At 57.9% G+C, this 17,544-nt stretch overlaps 1 protein-coding gene across 1 annotated transcript; it reads right to left on the bottom strand.

The window, feature by feature from the left end:
* Positions 1-8,155: 8,155 nt before the first annotated feature.
* NES (nestin) lies at positions 8,156-16,711 on the bottom strand. The gene is made up of 4 exons (XM_029229361.1): positions 15,806-16,711; positions 14,582-14,706; positions 12,672-12,745; positions 8,156-12,423 (listed from the first exon to the last, which is right to left on the bottom strand). The coding sequence occupies exons 1-4, from the start codon at positions 16,586-16,588 to the stop codon at positions 8,693-8,695; spliced, it is 4,713 nt and encodes a 1,570-aa protein (XP_029085194.1). The 5' UTR covers positions 16,589-16,711; the 3' UTR covers positions 8,156-8,692.
* Positions 16,712-17,544: the final 833 nt, after the last annotated feature.

Here is a 17,544-nt window from a genome sequence, read left to right as displayed (position 1 = left end):
CAAGATTGATGCCTCTGTGTGTGAGAGAGAAAAGTGGAGTTGGGCCGGGCCTCACAGGATAAATAGACCTTCTGTGTTTATTAGCTTCTGAAGGTCAGAGAAGTCCTCAAGATGTCAGTGCCTGATATGAGTGCCCGGCACAGAATAGCTGCCCAGTAAGTATTTATGGAATGAATAAGCCCACGGGGGTTGGGGAACAGCATGAGGATATTTGGAAGAAGCTGGAGTGCCCAGAGTGTCCAGTCAAGCCGACCTGGAGAAGTTCAGTCTGGGGAGGTAGAGGGGCTGAGGGCCCAGAGAGGAAGGCAGAGAGGTGGGTGCTTTGGTGTCCCCATTCCGAGGTTCCAGAGGGGGATTCTCCCAGGGGGTGTGAGGGTGAAGGGAACGCAGAGGGTTAGGCTTCAAGAAGGCTTACTTTCAGCAGAAGAAGCAGAGATGCAGGAACGGGGAAACGAGGGTGGGCAGGGATCTGGGGAACGACCTGCGAGGCCCATAGGCTGTGGTCAGCAGAGGGCGCTGCGGCTGCAGACACGTCAGCCTGAGAGCGCCGTGTGCGCGTGCGTGAGTGGAGCCGAACTGGAGGAGCCCCAGGATACCGCCAGGGAGCGCTGGGGTCTGTCTTTCTGAGGAGCCCAGGGAAGGGAAGCGGGTTGCGGGCTGTGGGGCGGGAGGAAGGTAGGACTTCCGGCCAGGCTGAGCTGGCCCTGGGGTCTGTGAGTCAGCGGAGATTGAGATGATGAGGTCACTCTCTGAATAGTGGAGAGAGAATGATCAGCTGCGCGCGCGCGCGCGTGTGTGTGTGTGTGTGTGTGTGTGTGTGTGTACCTCATCGCAGTCCACTGAATTGTGCCTTCTTGTGCCTCCTGGTAAAGTGTTTTGCCAGCATGCTGTCTGTCTTCTTGATGGGGGTGAATCTTACTGCTGCAGATCCTCACACTTAACCACACTGGTTCACACACATGCACACACGTGTGCACACTGTCATGTGTACACACTTCTGCTTGTGCCCACGGTTACACCACATTCACGCACATGGGCAGTTCTTACTCCTTTTTGTAGAAGTCAGTAAAACCTGATAAAACTAAGGGATAGGGAGACAGATCCAGAGGAGCAAAAAGCTTAGAGAGGGCAATATGAAGAGACCCAGACAGGTGAGACAGGACAGAGAAAGACAGGTGATTGTTGGGGGGAGGTGGGGGCTCTCCCAGGCCATCCCTGCCCAGGCCCATCCTGGGCCTTCTCCAGGTATGTAAACCCCAACCAGCTGGTCTCTGAGACACCAACACTGACCTCCCAGACCCAGCTCCCAACCAATCACCAACCACCACATTCCTCTCTTCGCCCCAGGCTCTCCTGTCCCACCTTCTGCCCGGCCCACACTCCACACCTCCACACGACGCAGCCTAGCATGGCTAGGGAGTGGGACTGTTTTTTAAGCAGCTACAAAGAAGATGATGATCCTGGGGCCAGAGCAGAACCCCACTTTATCCTGTATTACCCTGCAATTACCCACTCATTGCACTTTTAGGGATGTCAGAGCATTAAGCTGGAATTGTAAGTGGATCAAGCCCAAAGTGGGCCTTTGAAGGTGGGGTCTGAAGAGGAGAAGGCTGAGGAGGGGGCAGTGTCTGTCCTTGGGTTTTTATTTTTTAATTAAATTATTTATTATTTATTTTTGGTTGCATTGGGTCTGTATGGTGCGCGGGGTTTTCTCTAGTTGCGGTGAGCGGGGGCTACTCTTCCTTGCGGTGCGTGGGCTTCTCATTGCGGTGGCTTCTCTTGCTGTGGAGCACGGGCTCCAGGTGTGCAGGCTTCAGTAGCTGTGGCACATGGGCTCAGTAGTTGTGGCTCACGGGCTCTAGAGCACAGGCTCAGTAGTTGTGGCACACGGGCATAGTTGCTCCACAGCATGTGGGATCTTCCTGGAGCAGGGCTTGAGCCCGTGTCCCCTGCATTGGCAGGCGGCTTCTTAACCACTGCGCCACCAGGGGAGCCCTGTCCTTGGGTTCTTAAGGGAGGTTGTCTGAGAAACATATCCTCACAGAGATGGAGTTTAGGTAGCAGGTTGGATTTCCTAGAGAGACTCTGGTGGTAAGCTGGAAGGGGCTTTGGTTTCCCAGCCTTGTCATCAGCTTTCTCACTGAATCTCCCGGCAGCAGTAGGCAGGGATCTACCATCATTGATCTGTGGATGAGGAGAGTTCCAGAAGAACTAGAATCCCCCCTGTTCCCCTGACACCTGCTGAGCTGCTTGGGCAGGGCTGCCGGAAACGGAAGCCTTCTCCTGGCTTTGTTGGACTTCCTGGGGAAGGGAGAGCTGGTCCAGGGATGACTCAGCACCCTGCACAGAATCTAACCCCTGGACCAGTGTGTGTGTGTGGGGGGGGGGGCTCTCTTGGTCTGGATAGGGGGAATCGGCCCCTCATGGAGTGTCATCCCTATCTCTTTGGACAGCTGGAGTAGGGGCACAGCTGTATCTACCTCTGCCTCCAGGACACAGCAGAGTGCCCTGGGTATACGGTTAAGCTCCCAGCCTCCTTCCCACATATCTAGAATGGGGGTTCCCTCCCCCTCTATGTGGAGAGAGGAGGCCCAGCTTGGGTTAGAGGCTTGGGCATTGAAAAGGGACCTGAGAGCCCAGGGAGATGGGCCTTCCAGAGGTCCTCCACCTGCCAGGGTCCCCAGCTTTTCCCAGTCTGCTCTTACCCACATCCCACCTCCCCATTCCTCCCCCACTCCCCACCCCCCCCACCCATAACTCCCACACACTGCCCTGACCTCACTGAAGCCTTTGTCCTAGCCTGTCTGTGGGCCTGTCTCCTGGGCAGGGAGAGAAAGGGCCCCATTGTCCTGGCTGCCTTCTGTGACACAGTAGCTCCCAAAGACTTCCAAAAATGCTCAGCCTGTCAGACCCCCGTGGGTGGGAGGGCTTTCCGTAGGGGGTGCAGTCAGATCCCGCCTGGAGTGAGGATCCAGGTGCTGTCTCTCCCAGCGGTATAAAGGTTCCTCTGTTCCCCAGGCTAAAGGTCCTTCCTGAGATCTAACTTCCCGTCTGCCTCCTGCAAAGCAGCCTTCTTCCTCCCGGGAAGGGAGAACTGAAAGATTCAGGGACAGAGCAGGGGAAAAGGATTGGGAAGGAGAGGAGAGAAAAGAAAAGAGGAAAATGGAAGAAAAATGTGAGGAAATTCCCCACTGAAAGACTCTAGACTCTCGTTAATCGTCTGAGTGTGTAGATCCTGTGGCCTCTCTGTTTATTTCCTGATGATTCTTCCTTTGTCTTTAGAAGTTGTTAACAGAGGGAAGGCTATTGGTTGACCACTTTGGACTGGAGCCCTGAAGAGGAACAGCCCACAGACCGCTGGCCCATGTTCTATGGACCCCAAGTGACATCTAAGGATTCTTAGTATCCTTGGCAAGAATGTCTGTCTGTGCCTTTATCCCCATCAAGGTGAACTGAAGTTCTCTTTTGACACAGAATTTCCTGGCAAACGAGGTGAATAGAGAAAGAGGGAATCCAGGAGAGACCAAAGGATTCAGGACTTGGGAAGGGGCCAGGGAGGAGGGAAGAAAGGAAGTGGAAGAGTGGAAGACAGAGGAGAGGTGAAAAGGGGGAGACGAGGAAGGAGAGTGGGTCTGTGAGTGGTGAGTGAGGCTGACAGGGAGGGGGTGTCTCTCCTTAGCAGGGAGGAGGGAGGAGGGAGCCAGAGCCAGCGAGACGTCTCCCCACCCCCAAAATTGAACTCTCCAAGCCACCCCTCCTGGGACCCTGGGGCTCCACTTGTCAGCAGGAGCCCACAGCTGCTGGGAGGTGCTTCCTCGACAGTGGCCCCCTGGCACCTGCCTCGGTTTATTTCTGGTGCCACAGCTGAGTCATGGGGTGGGGAGAGTGAATAAAGGCTGGGGGAAGGGGAGCTTATGACTGGAAGAGGAGAAAGCTGAAGGAGGCTCTAGGACCTGGGACTCTGGGGCCCAGGTCTGCCCCTTTGGGAAAGAGGGGCCAGAGGCGACAGCATGAGAAACAGGAGTTAAGTTACAGGAGGGATGTCCACATTGGAGACCCTGGATTAATGGGGCTGGGGAAAGAGTGGGGAGTGGGAGGCAGAGTCTACTGCTTCTGAATTGTTGGAGAAGAGACATGATCTAGGTGTGCCAGTGCTGTATTAGAAAGAGAGGGGAGAGGGGCCCCCAGGGTGGATGGAGACGTGGATATGGGATCTTCGGATCATGAGAGTGGAAACAGAGAGGGCCGTGTTTTCCTCTGCTTCTGGTCGCAGACTCCGTGGACCCTCACCTGAGGCCATTCTGTCCCTCTTCCTGCCCCTGAGCCCAAAAGTCCCTTCCCTGGTGGTTCACTTGAGACTCTCCTTTGTCTTTTTAAGGTGGGCCTGAGGACTCGGGAACGGGTCCCTGGGTCTTTTCTTTATCTACTGGAGCTGCATTCACATGACACCTTCTCTTTTTCCACCTCCTAGGAAGACCCTCATGTCTAACTTCCATCCATCCTGCTGCAGCACTGTCCTGGAACTTACCATCCCCTGTGGGCTGGGGTGGCCTCACAGGGACACAGGGGCCTGTTGCCAAGCCCAGAGCCCTCTTGGGTTTCTTGGGCTTAGGTGGGCTTACTCTCCATTCCCTCCCCTTTCTAGGGGCGGCCCCAGAGGGCACATTCCAGCTGAAATTAAATCACATTCCTCCATCCCTGCCTGACAAGGATGGCATTTCTGATAGCAGCTGTGACACCACAGGGTCAAGTGGCAGCAGCTGGTCCCCCAAGGAGGGGCCGAGAGGGGGAAACTAGGGGAGCTGAGAGACCAGGGCCTTTGGAAGCAATGAATGAACTCTGAGTCTTTGATCTCAAGAGGCCAGAGCAAGAAGCATAGACCCTGCAGTGGGAGGGATCCAGGTTAGACGGCAGCATCTCCTAGCTGCATGGAGCAGCAGGGAATGATCCAGTCCGAGCAGTATTGTGCAGATGGGAAAACCGAGGCCCCCAACATCACCTTCTGAGAGGACCCTGGAAGAACACCCCCTCCCACCCCTGGACTGGGCTCCTGCATAGACGTGAGGCTGAGGGGGCCCTTTAAGAGGCCACACTCTGAGCTCCTTGGCCAGAACCCAAAGCCAAGGCCTTTGATTTCCTCTGAGCCTCTGGCGGCAGCAGCAGCAACGGGACAGCATCAGGCTGGGCTGAGTGGAGAGCTCAGCCCCTGACCTCACCCTCCCAGGCGCCTCAGCCTGCACAGCCTTATAAGGAAGTGCCCCAAGCAAACTGAGGAAGTCACCTCCAGCCCCCCCCATCCTACCCCCACCCCGTTCAGAGGCTATATTTACCCAGAGGAGGTCCCAGAATAACCTCCCACTTGTCCTCATGCTGGGATGAGGGGGATGTGGCGGGTGCTGCCTCCTCATTCCCTCCCCTGGGACTCCACCCTTCCAAGTGCTTCCTGTCGTCTGATCTCATCACAGTCGTTCATTCATTCATTTATTCATGTATTCAGTCCGTGTTTACTGAGCACCCTTGGGCCCCCAGACCCCTCCAATTCTCTTCTCCAACCTGGTCCTCTCTCCTGGGCTCCACAAACCCACCCTCTCCCAGGGCAGCTCCTCCTAGAGGTCACAATTTCCTGCTGGATTCTCCAGCTCAGAAGATGGGACCACCGACTCCCAGCTGCCCCTACTGCCACACTCCCACTCCATCTCCCACAGTGGGTCACCAAGGCCTGAGACTGTGCTTCCCTTACCTGCCTCCTCTCCTTCCCACTGCCACCCTTGTCCCCCACCTGGACCGCTGCAGTAGCCTCCCTGAAGCCCACCTACCTACCCCAATCCACTCTCACACAGCAGCCAGAGGTTCTATTTAAAATGCAAACCTGGTCATGTCATCTCACTACTTACAACCCTTCAAAGCTCCTCATTTCCCTTAGGATGAAATCCATATTTCTTGGCTGCTTGGCTAGGCCTTGGCCCACTGGCCCCCAACTCCTCTTTAGTCTTATTGTGGACAGTTTACCCCTCATTCTCCACCTTCTGGCCACACAAGCCTACATTCTGTTCCTCCAATGCCCAGACTTCTCTTCCTGCCCCAGGACTTTGCACCTGCTGTTCCCTCTGACTAGAATCCTTTCCTCTGCCTCCTCTTCCCTCCTCCTCCCTCCTCCTTCCTCCTCTTCCCTCCTCTTCACCACGCAGGTCAGCTCCTGCTCATGCTTCAGGTTCCCAGGGCAGCCATCCCTGACCTCCTCCTCCCAGCCTTCCCCAGCCCAGATCAGGTGGGGCCCCTGCTCTATGCTCCCATAACCTCCTGCCCTTCTCTGTTTTCAAATATGATTTCCACTCAGAAACCCTTGTTCGGTTAGAAGGTAGAGCTCTCGGGGCCAGGAACCTTGGACTCCCTGCATGGTCCATGGCGCATAGGAGATGCCCTGTAAACATCTGACAGTCCCTGTTACTGTCCAACCCTCATTTCTCTTGCTGCACAGATGGACTACCATTGCCAAAGAGAACACACCACCCACCATATACGTCTTTTAGAAAGTCTTCACTTCTGTCTAACTGATGTCCCTCCACCTGTTTGGGATTGTTGGCAGAAATGGCTAGTTTGGGTAATTCTGCAGGGGACCAGGGATCTTGGTGTGGGGGTCAGGATGGGCACCATACACAGGGAAGGACTGCTTGGCTTGGCCTGTGTCCTTGGTCCCCCGTCCAGGCGGGGGTGCCCGAGGGCCTGGGGAGATCGAGCACAGGTCTCCTCTGTCCCATTAGAGGAGCAGGGAGTGGGCCTTATTTGCTCGGGCCAGTGTGCTGGCCCACAGCCTGGCGGGAGCAGACATGGCCTTATTAGCAGTGAGTACAGGAAGGATCGTGGAGGCTTGGGCTGCCAGGAGGGCTGCCAGCATCCTGGACCCCAAGGGCAGAGGAGGGGGCCTGGGTACCTAATGCAAAGACTCTTAGGTGGAGGAGAAAGGCATGGGCAGAGAAACAGACAGTGAGGTTCTGTCAGGGGGCCTCTGTCCACCCCTCCTTGTCCAGAGGATGAGTTGAGGTCAGAGGGCTTGAGACTTCATCTTCTCATCTTCCCCTGCCCTCAGCCTTGGGCCTGAGGAAAGGAAGGGCCTGCCCCTGGTCTTGGGGTTGTCCCCAGACGTGGAACATTTGTCTGTCAGCCCCTGCCCCACCCCCACCCAGGATATTTAGAGGTGTCGCCAGCTCTTCCTTCCCTGCAGAGCTGAGCTGGGGAGTGGTTTCTATTTGGGTATCCTGACTTCAAGGCCTTCAAGCCCCGCCTAATCCAGGAACCCCTGGTGTCACCCTGCCCTACACAGGGACCCAGAGAACTCCTGGGAAGGGGGGTACTCTTGGGAAGAAGCTGTGGCTGGGTGGACCCCCGATCTAACCCGTTATCAGCACACCCCCTCGCTCTTTTGTTTCACCCCTGACAGCTTCAGTCTATCCCAGCCTCACCTCCACTTTCCTGTCTTCTCTGTCTCCTGCTTTAGCATGGAAGGGAAGTCCTACCGAAGATCTAAACTGTAGCCCTCTGGCTTTCCCCAGCCTTCCTCCTGATCACCCTGCCCTGGGAGGCCCCGCAGTCACCTGGCCCAGCATCCCTCGCTGTGTGGCTGAATCTGAGGTTCAGAGAGGTTAAACGCTGACCTGAGGCCACACAGCCAGACTGAGACAGAATAGGCCTCCCTCTTCCCTTACCCAGCTCTGACCCAGCCAGTCTGAGCAGATGCCAAGGCCGTACAATTGTTTGGGTTTGGGGGCAAGGGGGCTTATTATGCTGGCGGCACTGAGGGGCCAGCAGCGAGGACATGCGCGGGCGAGTGTGGCCCCGAGGCTTAATCCCTGTAATCAGTGCTGTGGGCAGAGATGATGACAGGCCTGACTTCTGCAGGCGCCCAGGCCACAGGGGCTGGCCCTCCTTCCCTGGTCAAACAACACCCCCTCCCTCCCCAGGTCTCCAGCACTGCTGCCTGCAGCCTTTGTCTGTCCGCCGTGTCTCCCCCATGAGGCCTTCCAGGTCCTCCTCTCCTCAGGAGGCAGCCCCTCCCTCACACTAGCATCGCCTGCCTCCTCTCCCAGTCTCCTCTGCTTCTGTGTCAGCCCTGAGGCCCCCCTGAACTGAGGAAGGAAGAGTCCAGACTTTATGGGCGGAGGTATTACTTTATTCAGGCAGGGAAAAGCCAGATGGGGCTACAACATGGCAGGCATGTGGGGGGTCAGGACATAGAAGCACCCCCTCACCCCCAGTAGCCATCAGCCAGACATCCCATGAGGGTGCAGTGAAGAAGGGCAGAGCTGGTGAGCCCTGGCGCATGGACCACCACGGCCCCCTCCCCATGGAGGAGCCACTGGGCCTCTGGCCTTTTCCAGCTGATGGGATGGGGAGGAAAGGGAGTGCAAGGAAAAGGGGGGGCCTAGTCCTACAGAGATTCAGTTGGCTTCAGCCTCGTGGGACAGTGCAGGCCGGATGTCCCCCTTAGCAGGGTCCAAGGGGCTGGTTTCTATTCCCAGAGCCTGCATTCTTGGAACGGGTCCCTTTGCCACACCCATTTCACCTCGGCTAGCCAGGCCTCTCAGACAGAAACCACAGGTCAAGAGATAAGTTAAGGGTGCTGCCTCCGAGCAGGGAGGGGGCTTGGGGATACCCCCCTGCCCAAGACCTCAGTGCAGGAGGGGGTGCTCTTCCCCTAGTCCTCCCCTGAGGACCAGGAGTCTCCATCTCCCTCTCGCTGACTGAATTTCAGGAGCTGGCCTTGGCCCAGGTGAAGCGGAGCCCCTGCCCAAGGGGTCTTCAGGGCACCCCCCTCCTCCTCCTCCTCCAAGGGGCTCCCTTGGTCACCCTCAGGGGGCCCCGGTTTCCCCTGCCTTACTCCCTCAGACTGCTCCAGCCCGTTCACCACACCCCCGTTCACATGCTCCAACTCTTCCTTCAGGCTGGGGCCCTGGCCATTGACACCAAGGGTGTCCCCTGCCTCCAAGCCCGTGTCCTCCACCGCACTGAGGGTCCCCAGAGGGCCAGGGACTTGGCCCTCCCTCTCCAGGGGAATAGCATCAGACTCGTCCTCTGATCCTGAGGCCTCCGTGCTGTCCTGGGACTCAGTCTCCAGGGCAGTCATGGGGGCGTCAGATGCCGCACCCCTCAAGCCATCATCCCAGGGGACACTGACATCCATGGTCTCAGACCCCAGGAGGTTCCCTCTCTGAGGGCCACTCAGGGCCGGGAGGCTGCCCACAGAGGGCCCTGCCCCCCACCGCCCTGCCCCTGGCCCCCTCTCCCCTTCTTCATCTTCTTCCTCTCCCTCCTCCCCGCTCTCTTCCTCGTCTGCAAATCCATCAGATTCCCCATCCGGATCCCAGGCTGCAGGCTCCAGTAGCAACGGGGGCACCTGGCCCGGAGGTTCTGCCACCTCCCCAGGGACCCCAGGAAGAAGAGAAGCCTCAGTCCCCAAGTCCTCAAATTCTTCCGACAGCTCAGAGTCATGGCCACGTTCCTCCTCATCTCCCCCCTCCTCCTCCTCTGAGGGATGGGCCCCAAGGCCCTCAGAGGCCAGGACTGCAGGGCCCCAGCCTTCCTTTCCAGTCTCCTCTTGAGGGGAGGGCCTCTGCTCTCCAGCCAGGTCCCACTTGGGGGAAGCAGGGGACCCGAGGTAGAGGCCCAGGGGCGTGGAGTCGGGAAGGGTCTCCCCTAGCTCATCAGCCTCACTCTCTTCTCTGCTCTCCTCCCCCTCCTCTGAGAGGCCTTCAGGGATTCCCCCGGAGCCCATATCCTCCTGCTCACCCTCCGCCTTTCCCAGGACCTCAGCCGTGCCTGCCAGCCCCCAGCTAGCCTCTTGGCTACCCTCAGCCAGGGGCTGGGGCCCAGGGGCATCTTCAGGGATTGGGATGGGTGAGCAGGACTCAGTGGGCTGCGGGCTGGGTAGCCCCAGCGCTGCTTTGGCATCCTCCTTTGCTCCCTCGGAGCTCAAGGGCCTGGGTTGAGGTGTATCACTTCCATCGCAGCACGAGGTCTCAGCAGGGAACATCTCCTCTGCTTCCTCAGGGGCTTCAGGCTCAGACTCCTCCCAGCCCCTGGCAGTGTCCAGCGGGTCTCTGCTCTTCCTGGGCAGTGTGGAGAGCTCTGGCTCCAGAGCAGCTGCCTCCTCCAGCTCCTTTCTGGGCCCTTCCAAGCCCTGTACTCTCTTTGCCTCCAAACCTTCCTCCCCCAGGGGTGGCTCCATCACCTCCTCTCTGGCCAGGCCGCCTGGGTCCTCCAGCCCTTCCGCCTCCTGCTCCGGTCCCTGTTCCGCTCCTGCAGTCTCTAAGCCCAAGGTGACCTCTGGGGAGGCTCGGCCATCGCTGGGGGCCACATCCTCACCTTCCAACACTGGCTCTAGCACCTCTGACATTCCCTGGGGAGCTGGGAGGCCCGGGGTCCCCACCTGGTCTGGCTGCTCTTCAGGGTCCTGGAGGCCCTCAGTGCCTCCCACCCCACTGGCTCCCTCAGCTGAGACCCTCTGCTCTTTGGGCTCGGAGCTCCCTGGCTGCCCCTCACCTGGGCTCCAGGCCTTGCCTGTGGCCGTCAGCTGCAGCTCCCCCTGGTCTACAGCCTCCCCCTTCCCAGCGAAGCTCTCCCATTCCCTAGGTTCCATCTCTGCCTCGTCCGCACTGTCCACTTCAGGTCTCCCAGGGGAAGTTTCCTGATCCAGTTCTTGACCCCCCTGCACCGTATCTTCCCACTTCTGCAGATGTGCAGAGAGTGGCAGCTCCTGTCCCTCCTCCTCCAGGGACCTCGGTGGCTTTGAATTCTCTCCCTTCTCCACGTTCTCTTCCTCTTCCAGATACCTTTGACTTCCCTTGTCTACCTCCTCTGGAGATCTCATATCCTCTACACTCTGCCCTCCCAGAGAGCTCAGTGATTTCTGAGTCTCCTTTTCTAGGGGTCTCAGTGTCTCTTGATTCCCTTCCACAGACCCCAGTGGTTCTTGACTTTCCTTTTCTAGAGGTTTCAACATTTCCAGGTTTTCTTCTCCTGTAGGCTTTAGTGGTTCTAGAGTCTCTGTTCCTAAAGATCTCACTGCCTCTACACTCTCTTCATTTAGGGACCTTAATAAGTCTTGATTCTCTTTTTCGAGAAGTCTAACTATCTCCTGGTCTTTTCCAAGAGACTTTAGTGCCTCTGGTTTCCCCTTTTCTAGAGGGCTCAATGTCATCTGGTCTTCTTTTTCTAGAGACCTCCGTGGCGGATTCTCTTTTCCTAGAGGTCTTGATGTCTCCTGGTCTTTTTCTTCTAGAGATCTCAGTGGCTCTAGATTCTCTTTTGCTAAGCGTCTCAATGTTTCCTGGTTCTCTACTTCTTGACATCTCAGTGGCTCTTGCCTTTCCTTTTCTAGAGCTCTCAATAACTCAAAGTTCTCCTCTTCTAGAGACCTCACTAATTCTTGATTTTCCTTTCCTGGAGATAAAAATGCTCCTACATTTCCTTGAAGAGACCTCATTATTTCTTGACTCTCCTTTTCTGGTGATTGCAATGTCTGTGCATCCTCTTTTCCTATAGGCTTAAGTACTTCTAGAGTCTCTTTTTCTAGAGGTCTCATTACCTCCATCTCCTTTCCTTCTAAAGACTGCAATAACTCTTGATTCTCCTTTTCTAGAGTTTTTAGTGTTTCTAAGTTCTCTTCTTCCAAAGACCTCAGAGATTCCTGATTCTCCTTCTCTAGAAATCTCATTGTCTCATGGCACTGTTTTTCCAGAGAAATCAGTGGCTCCTGAATCTCCTCTTCCAGAGACTTCAGAGTTTCTTTTTCCAAAGGACGCGGGGAGTCTTGGATTTCTTTCATGTCCAGATCCCCCTCTTCTTGCCATGTTTCCTGCTGCAAGCTGCTTATTACTTTGACCTCTACAGCTGTTTCTTTCTCTGCCAGCCCCCAGATTTGTCCTTCCCCTTCCTCCTGGAATCTGCTAGACCCACTGGGTTCTCCATCTTTGGCCTCTAAACTGGGATGGTCAGGGCTGAGGGCTGGAGCCAGGGAGGCATGATCTTCAGAGGACTGGCCTGGACTGGGCTCTTGTTCCTTGCCCCCAGGCTCCTCTGGTCCTGGCAGGACGCTGGCAGGGATGGCCACCTTGGCTTCAGCCCACACCGCTTCTGGAACCTGTTGCATCCCAACCTGTGGCTGGGGCAGGGAGAGAGGGGCATCCTGGGCTCTGATCTTGGCATCTGTGGCAGGGCGGGGAGCCTGAGGTGTGGGCGGAATGGGGGTGCTGGCTGAGGTGGGGGCATGGCCCTGAAGGAGTTCCTGGCTCTTCAGGAAGCCTGGCACAGGTGTTTCAAGGGTATCAGGCAAAGGTGAGGAGAGGGGAGTAGGGCTCAGCACAGAAAGCAAAGGTCCCAGACGCCGGCCCTCTGGGGTCCCAGGGAAATGCAGCTCCAGCTTAGGGTCTGGAAAGGTAGAGGGGAAGAAACGGTGTCAGCACATACAGGTTGGGGGTGGGGTAGGGGAGCAGCTACCACTTCTGGCAAGAGGGTCCTGCTCCTGCCTTTTATGGGCTGGGCTAAGAGTATGCTCGCTGCCGTGGAGGACCACGGTGTCAAGACTTAAGACTGCTGCTTTTCAGGAAAGGCATCGCTCTGGGTGTGAAGAGGAAAGAAAGGTAAAGTTTTGGGGGGACCTTGGCCCCTCCTCTTACCCAGGAAGCTGAGGGAAGCCTTGGAACCGCTGCCAGGTGTCTGCAACCGGGAGTTCTCTGCCTCTAGGAGGGTTCTGGGGACAAGGGAGGAAAAGCTGGGTCAGCCCTCTGCCCACAGGCCAGCCGGCAAGCCAGCCAGGCAAAAGTCACGGCTGAGCATGCGCGTCCCTGGCCTGGCAGGCTATCTCTTCATTTTCACCACTATCACACAAAAGCCACACACATACTTGGCTCTGCACATGAAATCACATGGTCACATCCCACAGATATCACCCATTTGGTCACACGGAGTCACACACTTATTTGGGACACACAGCTGGACTCACAGACACACAAGCAGATTCCCACACAGTCCACACAGTGTACACACACACCCACACATTGCTTAGACTAGTCCCCTCCCAACCCCAGGCCTATGACCTCATCCTCCGTGTGGGGGGCCGATTCTCATGCTAATTGATGCCTTTGTCCACACTGCCATCTGGAGGGTCTGAGTAGGGGGCTTCCCAGGGGAAGTGGGAATTCTCAGGCCGTTCCCATGGGATAGGCTCCCTCCTCCTTCTCCCCCAGGGCCCCCAGAGCTGGTTCCAGACAAAAGCCAATGAATTCAGCTCCCTCTCTCCAAATCCTTTTCATGCCTCAAAATCCAGGTTAAGCCTGCGCAGTCCTTTCCCCTCAGTGGTTTGATTTAGGGGTCAAGGCCCTCACCTTGGGATCTCTAAGTACTCTGGATCCCAAGCCTTTCAGGGCAATGGAGGCTTTCGTGTACATGCCCCTGCCTTAGTGCCCCGTGGGGACTGAGGAGGAGGGGACCGATTGCGGGGGGGGGGGGGGGGGGGGGGGGACCGAAGGGGGGGGGGGGGGGGGGGGAGGACCAATCAATTCAACAAGTTATCCTGAACATCTATCTCCTCTGTGCTCTTCTTCATGATCTCTGAGTCTGGTTAGTGTTTTCTATGGTCTCACCTCTGTCCTTCTCGATGCAGCATCATGGTCCCTGAGCTCTGTGCCCCATGGAGGTGGAGGCCCTCTCTTCTTCATCCCTAGATCCTCACCGACCTTCCCTCTCTGGGCCCGGCCTCCCCTCCCCTCCTTAACCTGTCCCAGGGCCCCTGCTTTTGTTTGCCTGTGGATTCTGGGGGCACTGTCCTCATAGCCTGTCTAGCCCTGGCTCCACCCTGCAGGCTTGGGGTACACAGCCCTTCACAGTAGCAAAGCCCCTTCCTCAGGCTTCATCAGTGGATCCTTGGCTAACCAGGCCAGTTTCCCAGAAACTGGGTTTGCCCAAGGCCACAGAGCCAGAGAAGCAGCACTTCCTTGGTCTCAACCTTTCCTGAGCCAACAGGGAATGTGGTCAGTAGAAGGGCTGGGCGGGGCCAAGGCTCGAGAGAAGCCAGGCCCCAGGACATTCAGGATGGAAGGGATCTTGGCTGTCACCCAGCCCATCTCCCATCCTCCCGACAAGGAGACTGAGGCCCAGGTCAGGTGGCAAGTCAGTGCCACCGGCCCACACCTGCAACTCCTTCTTCCTGAGGCTGCTCAAGGACATCACCCTCTCTGTGTGAGCACACACACAGAGACTGGGCTTTTCAGCCCCTTGGGGTAAGGTTCTGGATCTGGATGACCCACACGTGTCCAGCCCTCTCCTTTGAGGCTGTCCCACTCAGCTATGTCACCTCTCCTTGGGGGATCTCCTGGGCACAGGATGCTTCTCTGGTCCTGAACCCACGAGAGAGCAGGTGGGCTTAGGTGGCACACATCGTGGTGTGGAAGGGATCAGCCTAGAGTCACAGGACCGAGCAGTGGCAGAGCCTCCACCACCCGTGGCCCTGGGCCTCTTCAGCCAAGGAGTCTGCCCCTGCATGTATGTGTGCATCTGTGTGCCTGCATGGGTCAGGGTCAACCTGTACCTGTATGTGGCCACCTCCAAGCTGAGGGACATCTTGAGGTGTGCCAGCTGCTGCCGGCCTTCCAGGACCTGGGCGATCTGGCTCTGTAGGCCCTGTTTCTCCTGCTCCAGGGCCTCCACGGACAGCTGCAGAGCAAGCCAGAGGCAGTCAGTGAAGGGACGGGGTCCTTCTGCTAACGTACCTGCATCCCCATTGGCCACTGCAGCAGCATTTTCTGCTCCCTCACTTCTCTGCAGAGCGGATTCCGGCCTCCCCTACCCCACTTCCCGCCCAGAGAACCCCTCCCGAAGCCCCCGAGAGGAGCACAGCGGCCCCTCTCAGCCCTCTCCCACGGCCTGGCTCCTCCTCTACGGATGCTGACTGAATGGTAGCACATGCTGCTCAGAGTTCAGTTCCCACAGGAAGGGGGGGCGAGGGAGGAGAGGAGATGGCTTACAGAGAGGAGGAGAAGGAAAAAAGTGGAAGCAGAAGGAAAAACCATTAATCACCAGGCCTGGAGCCTACAGGATTGGAAGCCAAACAGCCCGGGTCCCAGTCACTGTCTCCTGCTCCCCAGGCTAGGCCCCCACCCCCTCCACTTCCCACATGTTCTGGAATCTTTCTCCTCTGAAGCGGGGGTGGGGGGGGCGGTCATGGTGAGACCTCTGTCTGGCCCAGGCAGGAGGCTGTTTTCTCAGCTGCTGGTCACATCTGCGCAGTGTGAGGGGGAGCAGCTGTCCCGGGCCTCTGGAATGTGCTCGGGAGCCGAAAAGCCCAGACAAGGGAGAGAAGGGCTGGTGGCTCCCCATCCAGGGCCCCTCACCCTCTCCTGTCAGGGGGAGGAGGGCAGCTGGGAACTTGGAGACTCTTGAGTGGCCAGACCATCAGATCAGCACTGAGAGGGAAAGTTCTGAGCATCTTCTGAGCAACAGCAGGGCCTAGGGAGGGGTCCAGGGGCCATCAGGGTACGAAGGTGCCGTTTAGACAGTGAGGAGGCCGCTGCAGTCTTGTGCCTGTCTGCCCTTAGAGGGGGTGTGCTTTGAGGTCTGAACCTCCATCATTCCAGCCCTACACTAGACAGAGTTGTGAAAGTCTAGGACAGTGGCACCAGGCATGGTTTTCTAAGAAGTGGCCCCTGAATCTGCAGCCACCACACCCCCCACTTCCCACTCCCTTTCCCAGGTCTCTGATCCCCAACGGGACTTCCTGAAGCCTTGTCTTGCCCAGGCCCCCAGCCTTCCTCACCTGGAACTGCTCAGTAGCCCGCAGCCGCTCCTGCCAGCGGCCCTCCAACCTCTGCTCCAGCGCGGCCCTGCGCTCCTGGAGGCCGCTGCGCTCCGCTTGGAGCTGCTGCAGCTTCAGTCGACCCTCGCGGGCGCCCTGCAACGCGTGGCCCAGCCGCTCGCGGGCCTGGCCCAGCGACGTCTCCATGTGCGCCACGCGCTCCTGGTAGCCGCGCACTGCCCCGCGCCACGCCTCGCCCAGCCGCAGCGCCAGCTCCTCAACCTCGGGGGCCGGCACGGGGGGCCCGCGGGGCGGAGCGGGGCCGCGGGGGGCGCAGGCAGCCTGAGCGTTCAGGCCCGCGCGTTCCTCCTCGTGCGCCGCGCGCAGAGCCTCCAGCTCGCGCTCCAGCTCCGCCGCCTGGGTGCTCAGCCAGGCCTGGGCGCACTTTTCGGCCTCGACCGCGCGCCGGCTGCGGGCCGTCTCCTCCGCGGTCCGCTCCCGGGCCAGCCGCAGCTGCTGGCACCGGCTCGCCACGCCCTCCACCTCTTCTTCCAGGTTGTCGCGCGCCACCTCGGCCGCGCGCTTCTCCCGCCAGCGCTGGTCGACGAGGGCCCGCAGGGCCGCCAGCTCGTCGTCGGCACGGGCCCTCCAGGAGGCGTCCCCGGCCTGTGCCCGGAGACCCCCGAGCTCCGCGCTGAGCAGCTCATTCTGCTCCTCTAGCGCCTTGACCCGGGCCAGGTAGGCCTCCAGGCGCCGGTTGAGCTCCCACATCTGAAAAGATTCCTCCCCCAGGCAGCCCTCCATCCTGCCCGTCTGACCCACCGAAAGTGGAGAGAGGCGAAGCACCGGGAGAAGCCAGTAGCTCTCAAAGCTTTTAGGACGGAAGGGTAAAGAAGACGGATGGGGACAATGACGGGGCGGGGCGAGGAGCAGCTGAAGCGACTGAGAGTCGGGAGTGGGAGCGAGGCTATTCATACTCCCGCCAGCCTGGCGGGAAAAGGGGCGGGACCCAGGCCTTAACCCCTTAGAGTTCAGAGAAACGACGGCAGCCTTTGTCCCTGTGCCCCCGGTATGCTGGAGAGTGAAACCAAAGGAAAAGCCATGCCCGGAGAATCCGATCCGATGGTGGCTTTCAGGGGGAAGAGGCCGTGAGGCAAGGTCAGAGCCGCAGATAAAAGCAGATTATACACAGAACTGAGCCTGTGGAGGGGGTGCCAGGGGATTCAGTCCTGCGAGGGGGTGCGAGTCTCAGTTACTCAGCGCATCCAAGAGAGCTATCACTTACTGAATTCCTCTAAGACTCAGTTTCTTCATCCAAAAAATGGGAGTGATGATGGAACTGTCATGGGACTGTTGAAAGAATAGATGTGGCCATGTTTTTCGTAAATAGCGAAGGCTCACCCTCCTGAAATACTGCAAGAAGGCAGCATTGCAGAGAGAAGTTAGAAGAGACATTGCCTGGAACACAAGAACAAATGTGTCCTACTGGGAAACACCCCATATGCACACACACCCTATTTCCTCAGTCTCCACCAGGAAACGGAGAGAGCAGGCAAAAGGATGTTCTCCCCATTATTCACCTCCATCCTTTCTACTCATCTTTCATATAACCTGAGGTGCATATACCCACTTTTTACGTAATGGAAGCCCCCGCCCGCCCCGCCAGTTCGCAGGGAAGGACACCCCATCCTGGCCTCGTTGTCAGGGATTTTTGGGCAGAGGGCGCCCCCTGGTGGCTCGCAGACCGGGCCAAGAAGAGG

This window comes from Monodon monoceros, unplaced genomic scaffold (assembly GCF_005190385.1).
Source record: "Monodon monoceros isolate NGI ecotype Baffin Bay Population unplaced genomic scaffold, NGI_Narwhal_1 Super_Scaffold_18, whole genome shotgun sequence".
In the NCBI taxonomy this organism is placed as follows: Eukaryota; Metazoa; Chordata; class Mammalia; order Artiodactyla; family Monodontidae; genus Monodon; species Monodon monoceros.
The sequence above is the reverse complement of the archived record's forward strand: the minus strand, read 5'-3'. Positions and strand labels throughout refer to the sequence as shown.

Excerpts from the sequence above, each read along its gene's own strand:
- NES (XM_029229361.1), bottom strand. The coding sequence starts at position 16,588 with ATGGAGGGCTGCCTGGGGGAGGAATCTTTTCAGATGTGGGAGCTCAAC. Across the intron at positions 14,707-15,805 it reads GGGCTACTGAGCAGTTCCAG|CTGTCCGTGGAGGCCCTGGA; the intron begins GTGAGGAAGGCT and ends CTTGCTCTGCAG. Across the intron at positions 12,424-12,671 it reads GGCTTCCCTCAGCTTCCTGG|ACCCTAAGCTGGAGCTGCAT; the intron begins GTAAGAGGAGGG and ends CTACCTTTCCAG.